Below are 11,580 nucleotides of genomic sequence, written 5' to 3'. Positions count from 1 at the left end.
TTAAGATTTGGACATACAGGACTTAATTATACACTTTTTAAAATTCAAAAACATTATACTGGAAAATGTGATTATTGTGGACAGAATGAAACAATTAAACATGTTATAATAGAACTTAATGAATATGAAAGAGAGAGAACATTTATGAAGAGAGAGTTTGAATGTATTAAGAAAAAGGTAAATGTATTAGATATTTTGAGGAAGAATTTGGGGAGTAAACAAATACAAATAGTTATTAGATATTTAAAGAAAACTAAATCATTTAATAGAATTTGATTATAGAGAGTCTTTATGATATCGATGAGTAAAATACTAAGATATATATAGATAGACATAGATATAGAAAGATATATAGATTGATAGATAAATACATCAAGAATAACACTCCATACCAGTAAGTGGCGGTAATGCTACTTAAAGTTTGTTGCCAACCGCCAATAAAGCAGAAGAAGAAGAAGAAGAAGAAGAAGAAGAAGAAGAAGAAGAAGAAGGAATCCCTCCGGGTTTAACTGATCACGTTTTCCAGGAAAAGCTGAGAAACGCGGTGAGTTCGCGGGATTCTGGCCGGTTGGTTTATCGGTAACTGGAATTCCAGCCAAGCTTGTCTGAGGCGGAAGCTTCATGCAGCTAACAGCCGATTAGCATGGCTAGCTGGAAGTTTGGGGCTTCAACAGGTGGATCGAACGGAGGTCACCTGCTGCTACTGAGACCGAAACCAGAACCAGAACCGAACCGAACCGGTAATTAAACAGAAGCTTAAAGGGAAGCAGTGATGCTGACATGAAGCCTCATTGGACCGTTTGAGCGAATTGCTTCAATGATCCCCACAGTTCATGAAGCTTTATGTGAACATGTCTCCACCTACTGGTGGAGAGCAGAACTACAGTTAGTAATACTGTGATGTTTTAGATAGTTTTCCTGTTTTTTCCATTTAAGTTCATTTGAAATTGTTCATGATTGGTGTCTAAAATTAAATCTTTTGTAACTTTTTTGGTGAGGGAAATGTGTTAATAGAGAGCAATATTTTAAAGTTCACAGCTTTTCTGTGATTTTAGTGAAATAAGCTCAAGTGAACCAGTTTTAGTCCGTGAGGCAGACACCCTGTCTACTTTTAAGGCTAGGCTTAAAACTTTCATTTTTGATAAAGCTTATAGTTAGAGTGGCTCAGGTTATCCTGAGCTATCTCTATAGTTATGCTGCTATAGGCTTAGACTTTTGGAGGACATAGGGACCCCCATTTCATCATTCTGCTTCTTCTCTGTTCTCCTATTCTGCAGAATCTGTTAGTTCAATCTCTAACCTTCTGCTCTCTCTGCTTTTCCTCAGAGTAGCTTTGCCTCGTCTGTTCCTGTTTGGCTGTGACGTCATCCTGGAAAAAAACATCAGCTGTGCTGCTTCTATCAACACCCTTGTTTATAGATGTTGGAGATCGGCCTGTTTTCCAGTGTGGTCCTGTTTCTCTGACCGTGACTGAGTGGATGTGCTCTCTTCGTCCTCTGGCATGGGAGCTGCCTTGGAGCTCGTCTGCCTGGCTGTGTGTTTCCTGGACGGGGCCGCCTTTTACAGCTGCTTTTTGTATCTCTGCTTCTGTCTCCTTGAACCCCAGTCGGCCTCGGCAGATGGCCGCTCACACTGAGCCTGGTTCTGCTGGAGGTTTCTTCCTGTTAAAAGGGAGTTTTTCCTCTCCACTGTCGCTACAAGCATGCTTAGTGTGGGGGATTGTATTTGAGTCAATGAGTCAATGCAATCAACTGGTTTTCCTTAGATAGAAAACTTTGTATCAATTTGACTGTATGATCTGGTTGAACTGTAAAGTGCCTTGAGATGACATGTGTTGTGAATTTGGCGCTATATAAATAAACTGAATTGAATTGAATTGAATTGAACCTTGGGCAAAGAAGAGCTGAATGAAAGGTAATTTTATTCATAGAAAGCAATGCTACTGAATACTAATCACTGAGCGCTTTGCTCCGTTTCTGAGCGTTATATACGCCTAACATCCACCTCCTTTTGAAGTAATACCGGCCTATTTTCCATCCCCAAATGGAAAAAAATAAATAACTGAGGAACTGATACATTATTTGAAAGCTAACATCTTATAGTTTCAGAAAATATAAATAAATATTGGGTAAAACACAGGCTAATCTGCATCAGTTCAAACATGACTCAAAGTTTTGTTTATTCTAGAAAATATTAGGTCTATTTTTGAACAGCAGTAATAAAGACATGCCTGGGAATAGGCAGGTCTCAATGTTTTCCATTGGTTCTGCATCATGTCAATCACAATGCAGAAAATGTCAGACCTCTGGCTGCAGCAGTTCCAGAGCTGTGGGGCTTTGAACCTTTGGTTTCACCAGCGTCTCCAAATCTCTCATAGGCTGCAGCCTGAAGTCACCTTAATCTGATTATTTTGCCCAGATGCGACCTGGATCTGATCGTTTCATGGCTGATAAACACAGATCCCATTTTTTCCAATGCGATCCAGGCCGCTTGGCTCTGAATCCGATACGAATCTGATCTTTTCAAATGCGACCTGTGTCTGAACGGCCATGATTCATCCGACCTGAACGTCATCAATACCCGACATAGGTCACTATTCTGCGTCTTGCTGCGCAGAAGTGGCAAGAAAAACAACAGCAGGGGGCGGATGATGATGCAGAGAGCAGTATTTATGTTTAACCATATTGAAAAGATTGATTTTATGGTTGGAAAAGACCTCTAGCTGCGCGCCGCCGCTACCATCCATGTTTACTTCCAGGAAAAAAAGAACACGCTGTCCTGTGACATCATGGCGTCCTCTACTGCGCATGCGGGACACTTGCGTTGTATGACTGCAGTTCACACAGGAGATCACATACAAGTCGCAGATATTGCGAAATGTGAACGGCGACGCAAAAAAATCGGAATTGAGCATCAAGGCCTGCAGTGAGAACGTAGCCTTGGAGCAAAATTACAAAAACCTGTGCTCTGGGTTTGACAGACTTTAAATTATATGTAAATATTTTAATATATTGTATTTTGAGCCAAAGATAAAAAACGATTTCAGGAGGCAACTGTTTTATCCAGAGGGGAAAGGTGGGCGCTCTAGCGCCACCTGGTGTCTATCTGTGCACGGCTCTGTTTGTTAGGTTTGTAGTGAGAATGTTAGCCAGAAGCAGAGAGGTAGTTTATCTCCAGGATCCTCGCTAAAGAAGCTAGAGCTTTACATTCTAGATCTGATTTCACCTGAACAGATGAAAGTCTCTGAAAGGTTCCCAGATCTAAAGAACTTCACCAACCAGACAGAAAATGCAGAAAAGCAGTTTATTCGTTTCCATTAACGATGGAAATCCGTCTTTCTAGTCAATTATTTCAAAGAGGTTTTTATAGATATAAATAAATCCCTCCTCTGGTTTATAGAGACACCAGATCTACATCAATTAGAAATCTGTCTGATAGAATCCTCTATGATCCACAACTGCAGTGCATTCTGGGAGATGTAGGCAGCGGGCCGGCCTCCTTATAAAGGTTAAAGGTTCCATTTAAAAAGGTTTAGCGTTTAAATTCAGGATCTTTTTTTTTAGACTGATGAAATAAAACGATTGATTATTTATTGACTGACGGATCCTGATTCGTTTTTCTGCCATTTTGCTTCAGAGTTCCTGGATCTTCTACATCAGCTTGGTTCTCTTCTTATTCTCCTGGACGGGTCCGACTCGGAGCCATGACCGGTCCGGAGCTCCTGCTGGACTCCAGCATCCGGGTGTGGGTGGTCCTCCCCATCGTCTTCATCACCTTCTTCGTCGGGGTGCTGCGTCACTATGTGAGCCAGCTGCTGCACAGCGACAAGAAGGTGGAGCTGGAGCAGGTGTCTGACAGGTGAGGGTTCCTCCGGGCGACAGAGGGGCCTGGTTCCTCCGGGCGACGGGGGTGGGGGGGGGGCTAGTTCCTCCGGGCGATGTAGGGCCGGGTTCCTCCGTGCGACGGGGGGGGGGGGCCGGGTTCCTGCGGGTGACGGGGGGGGCCGGAAGCTTTTCTGATGTTTGTTGTCTTCTTTGTTTCCAGCCAGGTTCTGCTGCGCAGCCGCATCCTCAGGGAGAACGGGAAGTACATCCCCCGACAGGTAACCGGAACCTTCTGGAGGAGTCGTTCAGAAGCTCCTCCCCTATTTGAGCTTGGAGCCAAAGGAAAGGAAAGCCAGGTTTTGCGTGTAAAGCCGGGCATCCACTTTTTTTTTATTTTTTTATAATGGTTGCACACAGCTACAGCTCATGATGTTTGTTCCAGCACTGTGCGTCAGTCTGGTTCCTAGAATTTCTAAGTAGAATGGGAGGTAGATCTTTTAGTTATTAGGCTGCAGAGTGGCTCAGGTTATCCTGATCTATCTCTATAGTTCTGCTGCTATAGGCTTAGACTGCTGGAGGACATAGGGACCCCTTTTTCATCATTCTGCTTCATTCTATCTCTATTCTCCCACTCTGCAGAATCTGTTAGTTCAATCTCTAACGTTCTGCTCTCTCTGCTTTTTCTCATAGTAGCTTCATCTGGTCTGTTCCTGTTTGGCTGTGACTCCATCCTGGAGAGAAATATCAGCTGTGCTGCTGCCATCAACACCTTTGTTTCTAGATGTTGGAGCTTGGCCTGTTTTCCAGTGTAGTCCTGTTTCTCTGACTGTGACTAACTGGATGTGCTCTCTTCATCCTCTGACATGGGAGCTGGCTCGGAGCTCGTCTGCCTGGCTGTGTGTTTCCTGGACGGGGCCGCCTGTGGAGCTGGTTGACAGTTGCCTTTTGTATCTATGCTTCTTTTTCTATGTCTGCTTCTGTCTCCTTGAACCCCAGTGGGCCTCAGCAGATGGCCGCTCACACTGAGCCTGGTTCTGCTGGAGGTTTCTTCCTGTTCAAAGGGAGTTTTTCCTCTCCACTGTCGCTACAAGCATGCTTAGTGTGAGGGATTGGTTCTGTGGATCCCGTTCTTTGGGCTCGTTGGTTCTGATCGTTTTTAGTGTTGAGTTTGGTCCATTGATTGATTAACTCAGCTGATGGGACTCCGGTTCCGCTGGATTCATCCCTCTGAGACGTTAAGCGGCTCGTTTTCCGTTCCAGTCGTTCGTCATGAGGAAGCATTACTTCAACAACGCAGAAACCGGCTTCTTCAAGAAGGTCAAGAGGAAGGTGGTTCCAAAGAACCCCATGACAGGTGCGTGGTTCTGCGATCCGATCAGAGGAGCCGGGTTCTCCTTCTCCATCCTAACGCTGATCCGTTTCAGACACCAGCATGCTGACGGACATGATGAAGGGGAACCTGACCAACGTTCTGCCCATGATTCTTATCGGCGGATGGATCAACTGGGCCTTCTCTGGTTTCCTCATTAGTGAGTTCCGTCCTCAGCACCTCTGCGGTTCGGCCGGCGCCGTCCCCTGGTCCAAGGTCCAAACTGTGTGTCTTTGTTTTTCAGCAAAGGTTCCGTTCCCTCTGACTCTAAGGTTCAAGCCCATGTTACAGAGAGGCGTCGACCTGCTGTCGCTGGACGCTTCCTGGTAAACCTGATGCTAGCCTAACGCTAAACTGACCGATTAGCTGCCTGGTAAACCTGATGCTAGCCTAACGCTAAACTGACCGATTAGCTGCCTAGTAAACCTGATGCTAGCCTTACGCTAAACTGACCGATAACCTCCTGGTTAAACCTGATGCTAGCCTAACGCTAAACTGACCGATAGCTTCCTGGTAAACCTGATGCTAGCCTAACGCTAAACTGACCGATAGCTTCCTGGTAAACCTGATGCTAGCCTTACGCTAAACTGACCGATAACCTCCTGGTTAAACCTGATGCTAGCCTAACACTAAACTGACCGATAGCTTCCTGGTAAACCTGATGCTAGCCTAACGCTAAACTGGCCGATAGCCACCTGGTAAACCTGATGCTAGCCTAACGCTAAACTGACCGATAGCCGCCTGGTAAACCTGCTGCTAGCCTAATGCTAACCTGACAAATAGCATCCTGATAAACCTGATGCTAGCCTAACGCTAAACTGACCGATAGCTTCCTGGTAAACCTGATGCTAGCCTAACGCTAAACTGACCGATTAGCTGCCTGGTAAACCTGATGCTAGCCTAACGCTAAACTGACCGATTAGCTGCCTAGTAAACCTGATGCTAGCCTTACGCTAAACTGACCGATAACCTCCTGGTTAAACCTGATGCTAGCCTAACGCTAAACTGACCGATAGCTTCCTGGTAAACCTGATGCTAGCCTAACGCTAAACTGACCGATAGCTTCCTGGTAAACCTGATGCTAGCCTTACGCTAAACTGACCGATAACCTCCTGGTTAAACCTGATGCTAGCCTAACACTAAACTGACCGATAGCTTCCTGGTAAACCTGATGCTAGCCTAACGCTAAACTGACCGATAGCTTCCTGGTAAACCTGATGCTAGCCTAACGCTAAACTGGCCGATAGCCACCTGGTAAACCTGATGCTAGCCTAACGCTAAACTGACCGATAGCCGCCTGGTAAACCTGCTGCTAGCCTAATGCTAACCTGACAAATAGCATCCTGATAAACCTGATGCTATTCTAACGCTAAACTGACCGGTAGCTGCCTGGCAAACCTGATGCTAGCCTAACGCTAAACTGCCTGATAGCTGCCTGGCAAACCTGATGCTAGCCTAACGCTAAACTGACCGATAACCTCCTGGTTAAACCTGATGCTAGCCTAACGCTAACCTGACAAATAGCATCCTGATAAACCTGATGCTATTCTAACGCTAAACTGACCGGTAGCTGCCTGGCAAACCTGATGCTAGCCTAACGCTAAACTGCCTGATAGCTGCCTGGCAAAACTGATGCTAGCCTAACGCTAAACTGACCGATAGCGTCCTGGTAAACCAACCATTAGCTTCCTGGTAAACCTGCCCCTAGCTTGATGCTAAACTGTTAGCTTCCTGGTAAACCTGCCCCTAGCTTGATGCTAAACTGTTAGCTTCCTGGTAAACTTACCCCTAGCTTGATGCTAAAGTGTTAGCTTCCTGGTAAACTTCCCCTAGCTTGATGCTGAAGTGTTAGCTTCCTGGTAAACTTGCCCCTAGCTTGATGCTAAAGTGTTAGCTTCCTGGTAAACCTGCCCCTAGCTTGATGCTAAAGTGTTAGCTTCCTGGTAAACTTGCCCCTAGCTTGATGCTAAACTTTTAGCTTCCTGGTAAACCTGCCCCTAGCTTGATGCTAAACTGTTAGCTTCCTGGTAAACTTGCCCCTAGCTTGATGCTAAACTGTTAGCTTCCTGGTAAACCTGCCCCTAGCTTGATGCTAAACTGTTAGCTTCCTGGTAAACCTGCCCCTAGCTTGATGCTAAACTGCTAGCTTCCTGGTAAACCTCCCCCTAGCTTAATGCTAAACTGTTAGCTTCCTGGTAAACCTGCCCCTAGCTTGATGCTAAACTGTTAGCTTCCTGGTAATCCTGCCTCTAGCTTGATGCTAAACGGACCAGTTTCTAGTCGGGTGTCTAACGACATTGAATCTTCCGACCAGAACCAGTGAATTTGGGTCAGATGGGTTCTGGTCCACCAGGTGTCGATTCTGGGCTGTTTCCAAACTTCTTCTATTTAAGCTAGCAGCTGCATCCAGAACCGGTTCTTTGGACTGATAGTTGTGGTTCTGATGTTTGCAGGGTGAGTTCTGCCTCCTGGTACTTCCTGAACGTGTTTGGGCTGAGGAGCATGTACACCCTGGTTCTGGGTCAGGACAACGGTGAGTTCTGCTTCCAGAACGTTCTGGCGCTCCAATAAATCTTCTTCATAAAAAATGATGATAGTTTTAGAACCAACAGGAAATGGATCAGAAAAAAGTTACATTTTCTAATCTAATCTAATCTTTGTACTTCTATTATTTAAACTTTTCACATTTTGGGTTTTGGACTCAGAACTTTTCCAGATCCGATCCCATTAAGTTTATGTTAAAATAGTTTTTGCTCCTGTTTCCGTGGCGACAGAACAAGGCTCTCTGATTGGTCCGTTTCCTCCACAGCTGCTGACCAATCGCGGATCATGCAGGACCAGATGACTGGTGCCGCCATGGCGATGCCCCCTGACCCCAACAAGGCTTTTAAGGTGAAGGTCAGAGAGTTTGGTTCTGGTGGGTCGGTTCTGGTGGTTCTGGTGGGTCGGTTCTGGTAGGTCGGTTCTGGTGGGTTGGTTCTGGTAGGTCGGTTCTGGTGGGTTGGTTCTGGTGCAGCTGTGACGCCTCGGCCTGTCTGCTGCTTTCAGAGCGAGTGGGAGGCGCTGGAGGTGGTGAACCACAAGTGGGCGCTGGAGAGCGTGGAGGAGGAGCTCATCTCCAAAGACCTGAACTTTGGAAGTTTTCTCGGCGCCGACGTCAAGCACAGCATGTTCTGACCCGGATCCAGACCAGTTTTTATTTCTGAGCCTCGGACCCAAACGGAAACCCGGTCCTGTTCTTCCTCAGGAAACGGATCTTGATGACCCGATGCTGCTGCCACAGACCTTCAGGAAGCCCAGAGAACCGTTGATCCAGAACATCTCCGTGGACAGAAGGTCGGACGGACCGGTCCAGAACCGGGTCAGGAGGTTATTCTCTGATGTTACAGGTTCTGCTTTGTTCTTTCTGGAATAAACCTGAATTCTGATTTCCTTCTCCTGAGTGTTTGGTCCTGCTGGGTTCTGGTCTTGGTCTGTAGTGGGAAAGAAGTATTCAACCATAAATCCCAGTTGAAACAAACTGAATAAAAACATTTTTCTTTGGATAAATAGCATCACTAAATATATTAGAGAGAAATCTAAATTTTTTCCGACCACATTTCCAACCTTTCCATTATAGAAGGATATTATCCTCGATGGTAATAAAAAAAATAAAGGAAAATTAGTGAATATATGTAAATAGAACTCAAAACTCAAAAATTGTGAAAAAAAACATATATAACATAATAAATGCACACCTGTTATCAGGTCAGATGTTAAATGATTATAATAGATGGAAAAATCATGGAAAATATTATGATAGCTAAAATATGCTGCCAATAAATAGAGCCATAGAATCACATCCTAGCTGATAAAAACATTTCACTGTTTTCCCCCATGATGATAATTTTATAGTAAAATATCTATTTTCTGAGATTTTTAAATCTTATTATCAGTTACCCATTTTTGTTTCCCTGGAAAGAGGAAAGTTCAAATCAAACAATAGACTCCTTCATCTCTACAAAGTATAAGTCAAATTATTAACCTGAGCTTCTAAACGCAGCAAACCTCATTATGAGGAAAAAAAGATCAATCAATGCAAAATGTTAAAATCATAAAAATGTTTCAAACAGACTTAGATTTTATTTATCATGTTGTTTACACCAGTGTAAAACAAAAAATAAATTTCTATTTTGGAACAGCTCTCTAGACAATTTTGTTTTGTTTTTTGAAGTGCAGCCTTGAAAAGTAAAAAAAAAAATATATATATATATATATATAAATATGACTATAAATTTACAGTTCTAACTTTTATTTTATGATAAAATACAAAACAATAACCCATTTTATCCAACAGTTCATCAGTGTGATGGCGGTGGGGAAGAAGCTGCTGCAGAACCTGCTGGTCCTGCATTGAATGCTGGGAAGCCTCTTCCCAGAGGGCAGCAGGGAGAACAGTCCATGGTGGGGGGGTGAGGGGTCATTGATGATGTCACAGGACACGCAGCGCTGGGATGAAATGTCTTTAATGGAGGGAAGAGGAGCCCCCATCATCCTCTCATTATTTCAGATTCAGTTCAGCTCTTCAGAATCAGTCAAAGCACAGATTGAAAAGTTGGAGGATTTAATCTCAGCTCTTCCCTAATGGTGGCTGAGACCCGATCATCAGAGTTCATTCTCTGATCTCTGCCAATACTGACCATCAGCCACCAGGGGGCGATCTAACAATATAAAGGAACTAATATCAAACACTCTGATACTAAAAATTTTCATCTTTCATTAAAATCCAACACATTTCCCTTCTCATCCATGTTGTATGATTAAAAATCAAAAAGCCAAAGCTGATGTCAGACATCTTCAGGTGGGCGTCTTCATCTTCCTGTTGATGTTGGTCTCTTATAGAGGCGACATTTTGAACGAGGTTCAATGGTTGGTCTGCAGAGCAGCTGGTCCTCAACACATCAGGTGGACGACTGATGTGTTCATTAACCAATCAGAGGGGATTATTCTGCCCCTTTATTCTGATTTGTTTTGTTGAAGCTTTTCCTGGTTCCTTCCAGATGAGCTCTGATGAGCTCTGATCACTTCTTTTGATGTCTTTAAGCCACGCCTCCTCCTGCTGAAGGATGGCTGAGATGGTTCCCCATCAGGATCTCCAGGCACCTTGGTCCCTCTGTAAAGCCGTCTCTGACTAAGGGAAAAAGGTCCTGTAGGTCATTTTAATGTGTCACCTGTCAGTCCCAGTCTGGCCAGAGGTCAGGTTTTCTGCCCCCTTCACAAACAATAGTGGATAAAATGAGGTCATGTAGCTTAAAGAACTTTAGATTAAAATTTAAACTTAGTCACAAATCATTGAATTATTCCATAATTTCAGTAAATGTACTTCCTTAGTGTTCGGTTCTCTTTATCACTTCTGCAGAAATCCAAACAATCTTCTCCTCAGCAGAGGCGGGAGGGAGACGCTGCAGCACAGCCTCCTGCTGCTTCCACCAGACATGATGTGTGTGGAAGAAGAATATAGGCTTTCCATCTGATTTCAAGAACGATGTTTCCAAGGCGAAGCAAAATCAAAGAACCAGAAACAAGAGTTTCATGAGGTGAAGAAACACCGAACCAAGAAGCTGAACCATCAACAAACATCAACCAAGCTGGTTTTTCCCAAACGCACATCAGACAGTCAGGCTGAGGTGTTCAAACTTCATCCAGAAGTCTAGCAGTCGTTTCTTTAGGTTGTTTATTTATTCTGCTCTCAATTATCAACCCAAATTCCAGATGGAAAAATAAACAGCATCTATATGGATCCTTATTAGTTTAGCTTTGCTGTTTTTCTCTTGTTTTATCTTCTTTCCTCCCTTTTCTTCATCAGAACAAATAAAATATGTTCTGTTGAAGAAAAACCACAAAGTTTCAGTCAATTTAACCTCCAGATATATCTGAGCTATAGATCCATGGAGAATAGATCATTTTAAAGTCTCCATCATTCATCTTAATGTAGGAATTAAATCCTGTTATTTATATCCTCTATCATTATAATCATTATTATTATTAAATAATATTATTTCCAATAGAGTAATTTGAACACCGTATAATTATTAATCAATAATTATGTTAAATAAATTAGCATATTTATTCCAGATCAGCTTAAGATAGATTTACTTCTTAAAGAATTGTAAATAATTTAAAAGCAAATTCAATCAGCCTAATTTATTTTTATACAAGTTATTTCCTCTACACACATATAGATTTATTTACCCTTAAAGTTTAATCTAAATCCATTTAGGTTAGGGGGGAAGAATGAGCCACATGAACCAGAAACTGTCCTTATTTTAATCTCACATTTAGTCTGGATTATCAGGCTCATATTTTATAATAACTCTTCCAAAAAGCGCTTTCTTCCCTAAAATGAGG

General features: G+C 43.4%; 1 protein-coding gene across 2 annotated transcripts; it reads left to right on the top strand.

The window, feature by feature from the left end:
• Nucleotides 1–468: 468 nt before the first annotated feature.
• On the top strand, nt 469–8,625 carry zgc:86609 (TMCO1/EMC3 family protein). Of its 2 annotated transcripts, none has more exons than XM_038298363.1 (9): nt 469–544; nt 3,637–3,858; nt 4,045–4,102; nt 5,085–5,178; nt 5,249–5,353; nt 5,438–5,519; nt 7,647–7,726; nt 8,003–8,085; nt 8,242–8,625. In XM_038298363.1, the coding sequence occupies exons 2-9, from the start codon at nt 3,704–3,706 to the stop codon at nt 8,368–8,370; spliced, it is 786 nt and encodes a 261-aa protein (XP_038154291.1). In that variant the 5' UTR covers nt 469–544; nt 3,637–3,703; the 3' UTR covers nt 8,371–8,625. The 2 variants fall into 2 exon arrangements, with proteins under 2 accessions (XP_038154291.1, XP_038154292.1); XM_038298364.1 differs by lacking the exon at nt 469–544 and adding an exon at nt 581–740.
• The last annotated feature ends 2,955 nt before the right edge of the window (nt 8,626–11,580 follow it).

This window comes from Cyprinodon tularosa, unplaced genomic scaffold (assembly GCF_016077235.1).
Source record: "Cyprinodon tularosa strain WSP-4 unplaced genomic scaffold, ASM1607723v1 ctg407, whole genome shotgun sequence".
Lineage (NCBI taxonomy): Eukaryota > Metazoa > Chordata > Actinopteri > Cyprinodontiformes > Cyprinodontidae > Cyprinodon > Cyprinodon tularosa.
This window is presented reverse-complemented; position numbering and strand designations above follow the sequence as displayed.

Bases quoted from the DNA above. Each gene is read 5' to 3' on its own strand.
- zgc:86609 (XM_038298363.1), top strand. From the start codon at position 3,704: ATGACCGGTCCGGAGCTCCTGCTGGACTCCAGCATCCGGGTGTGGGTG. The intron at 5,179-5,248 runs GTGCGTGGTTCT...GATCCGTTTCAG, and splicing joins TCCAAAGAACCCCATGACAG to ACACCAGCATGCTGACGGAC. The intron at 5,520-7,646 runs GTAAACCTGATG...TGATGTTTGCAG, and splicing joins CTGTCGCTGGACGCTTCCTG to GGTGAGTTCTGCCTCCTGGT.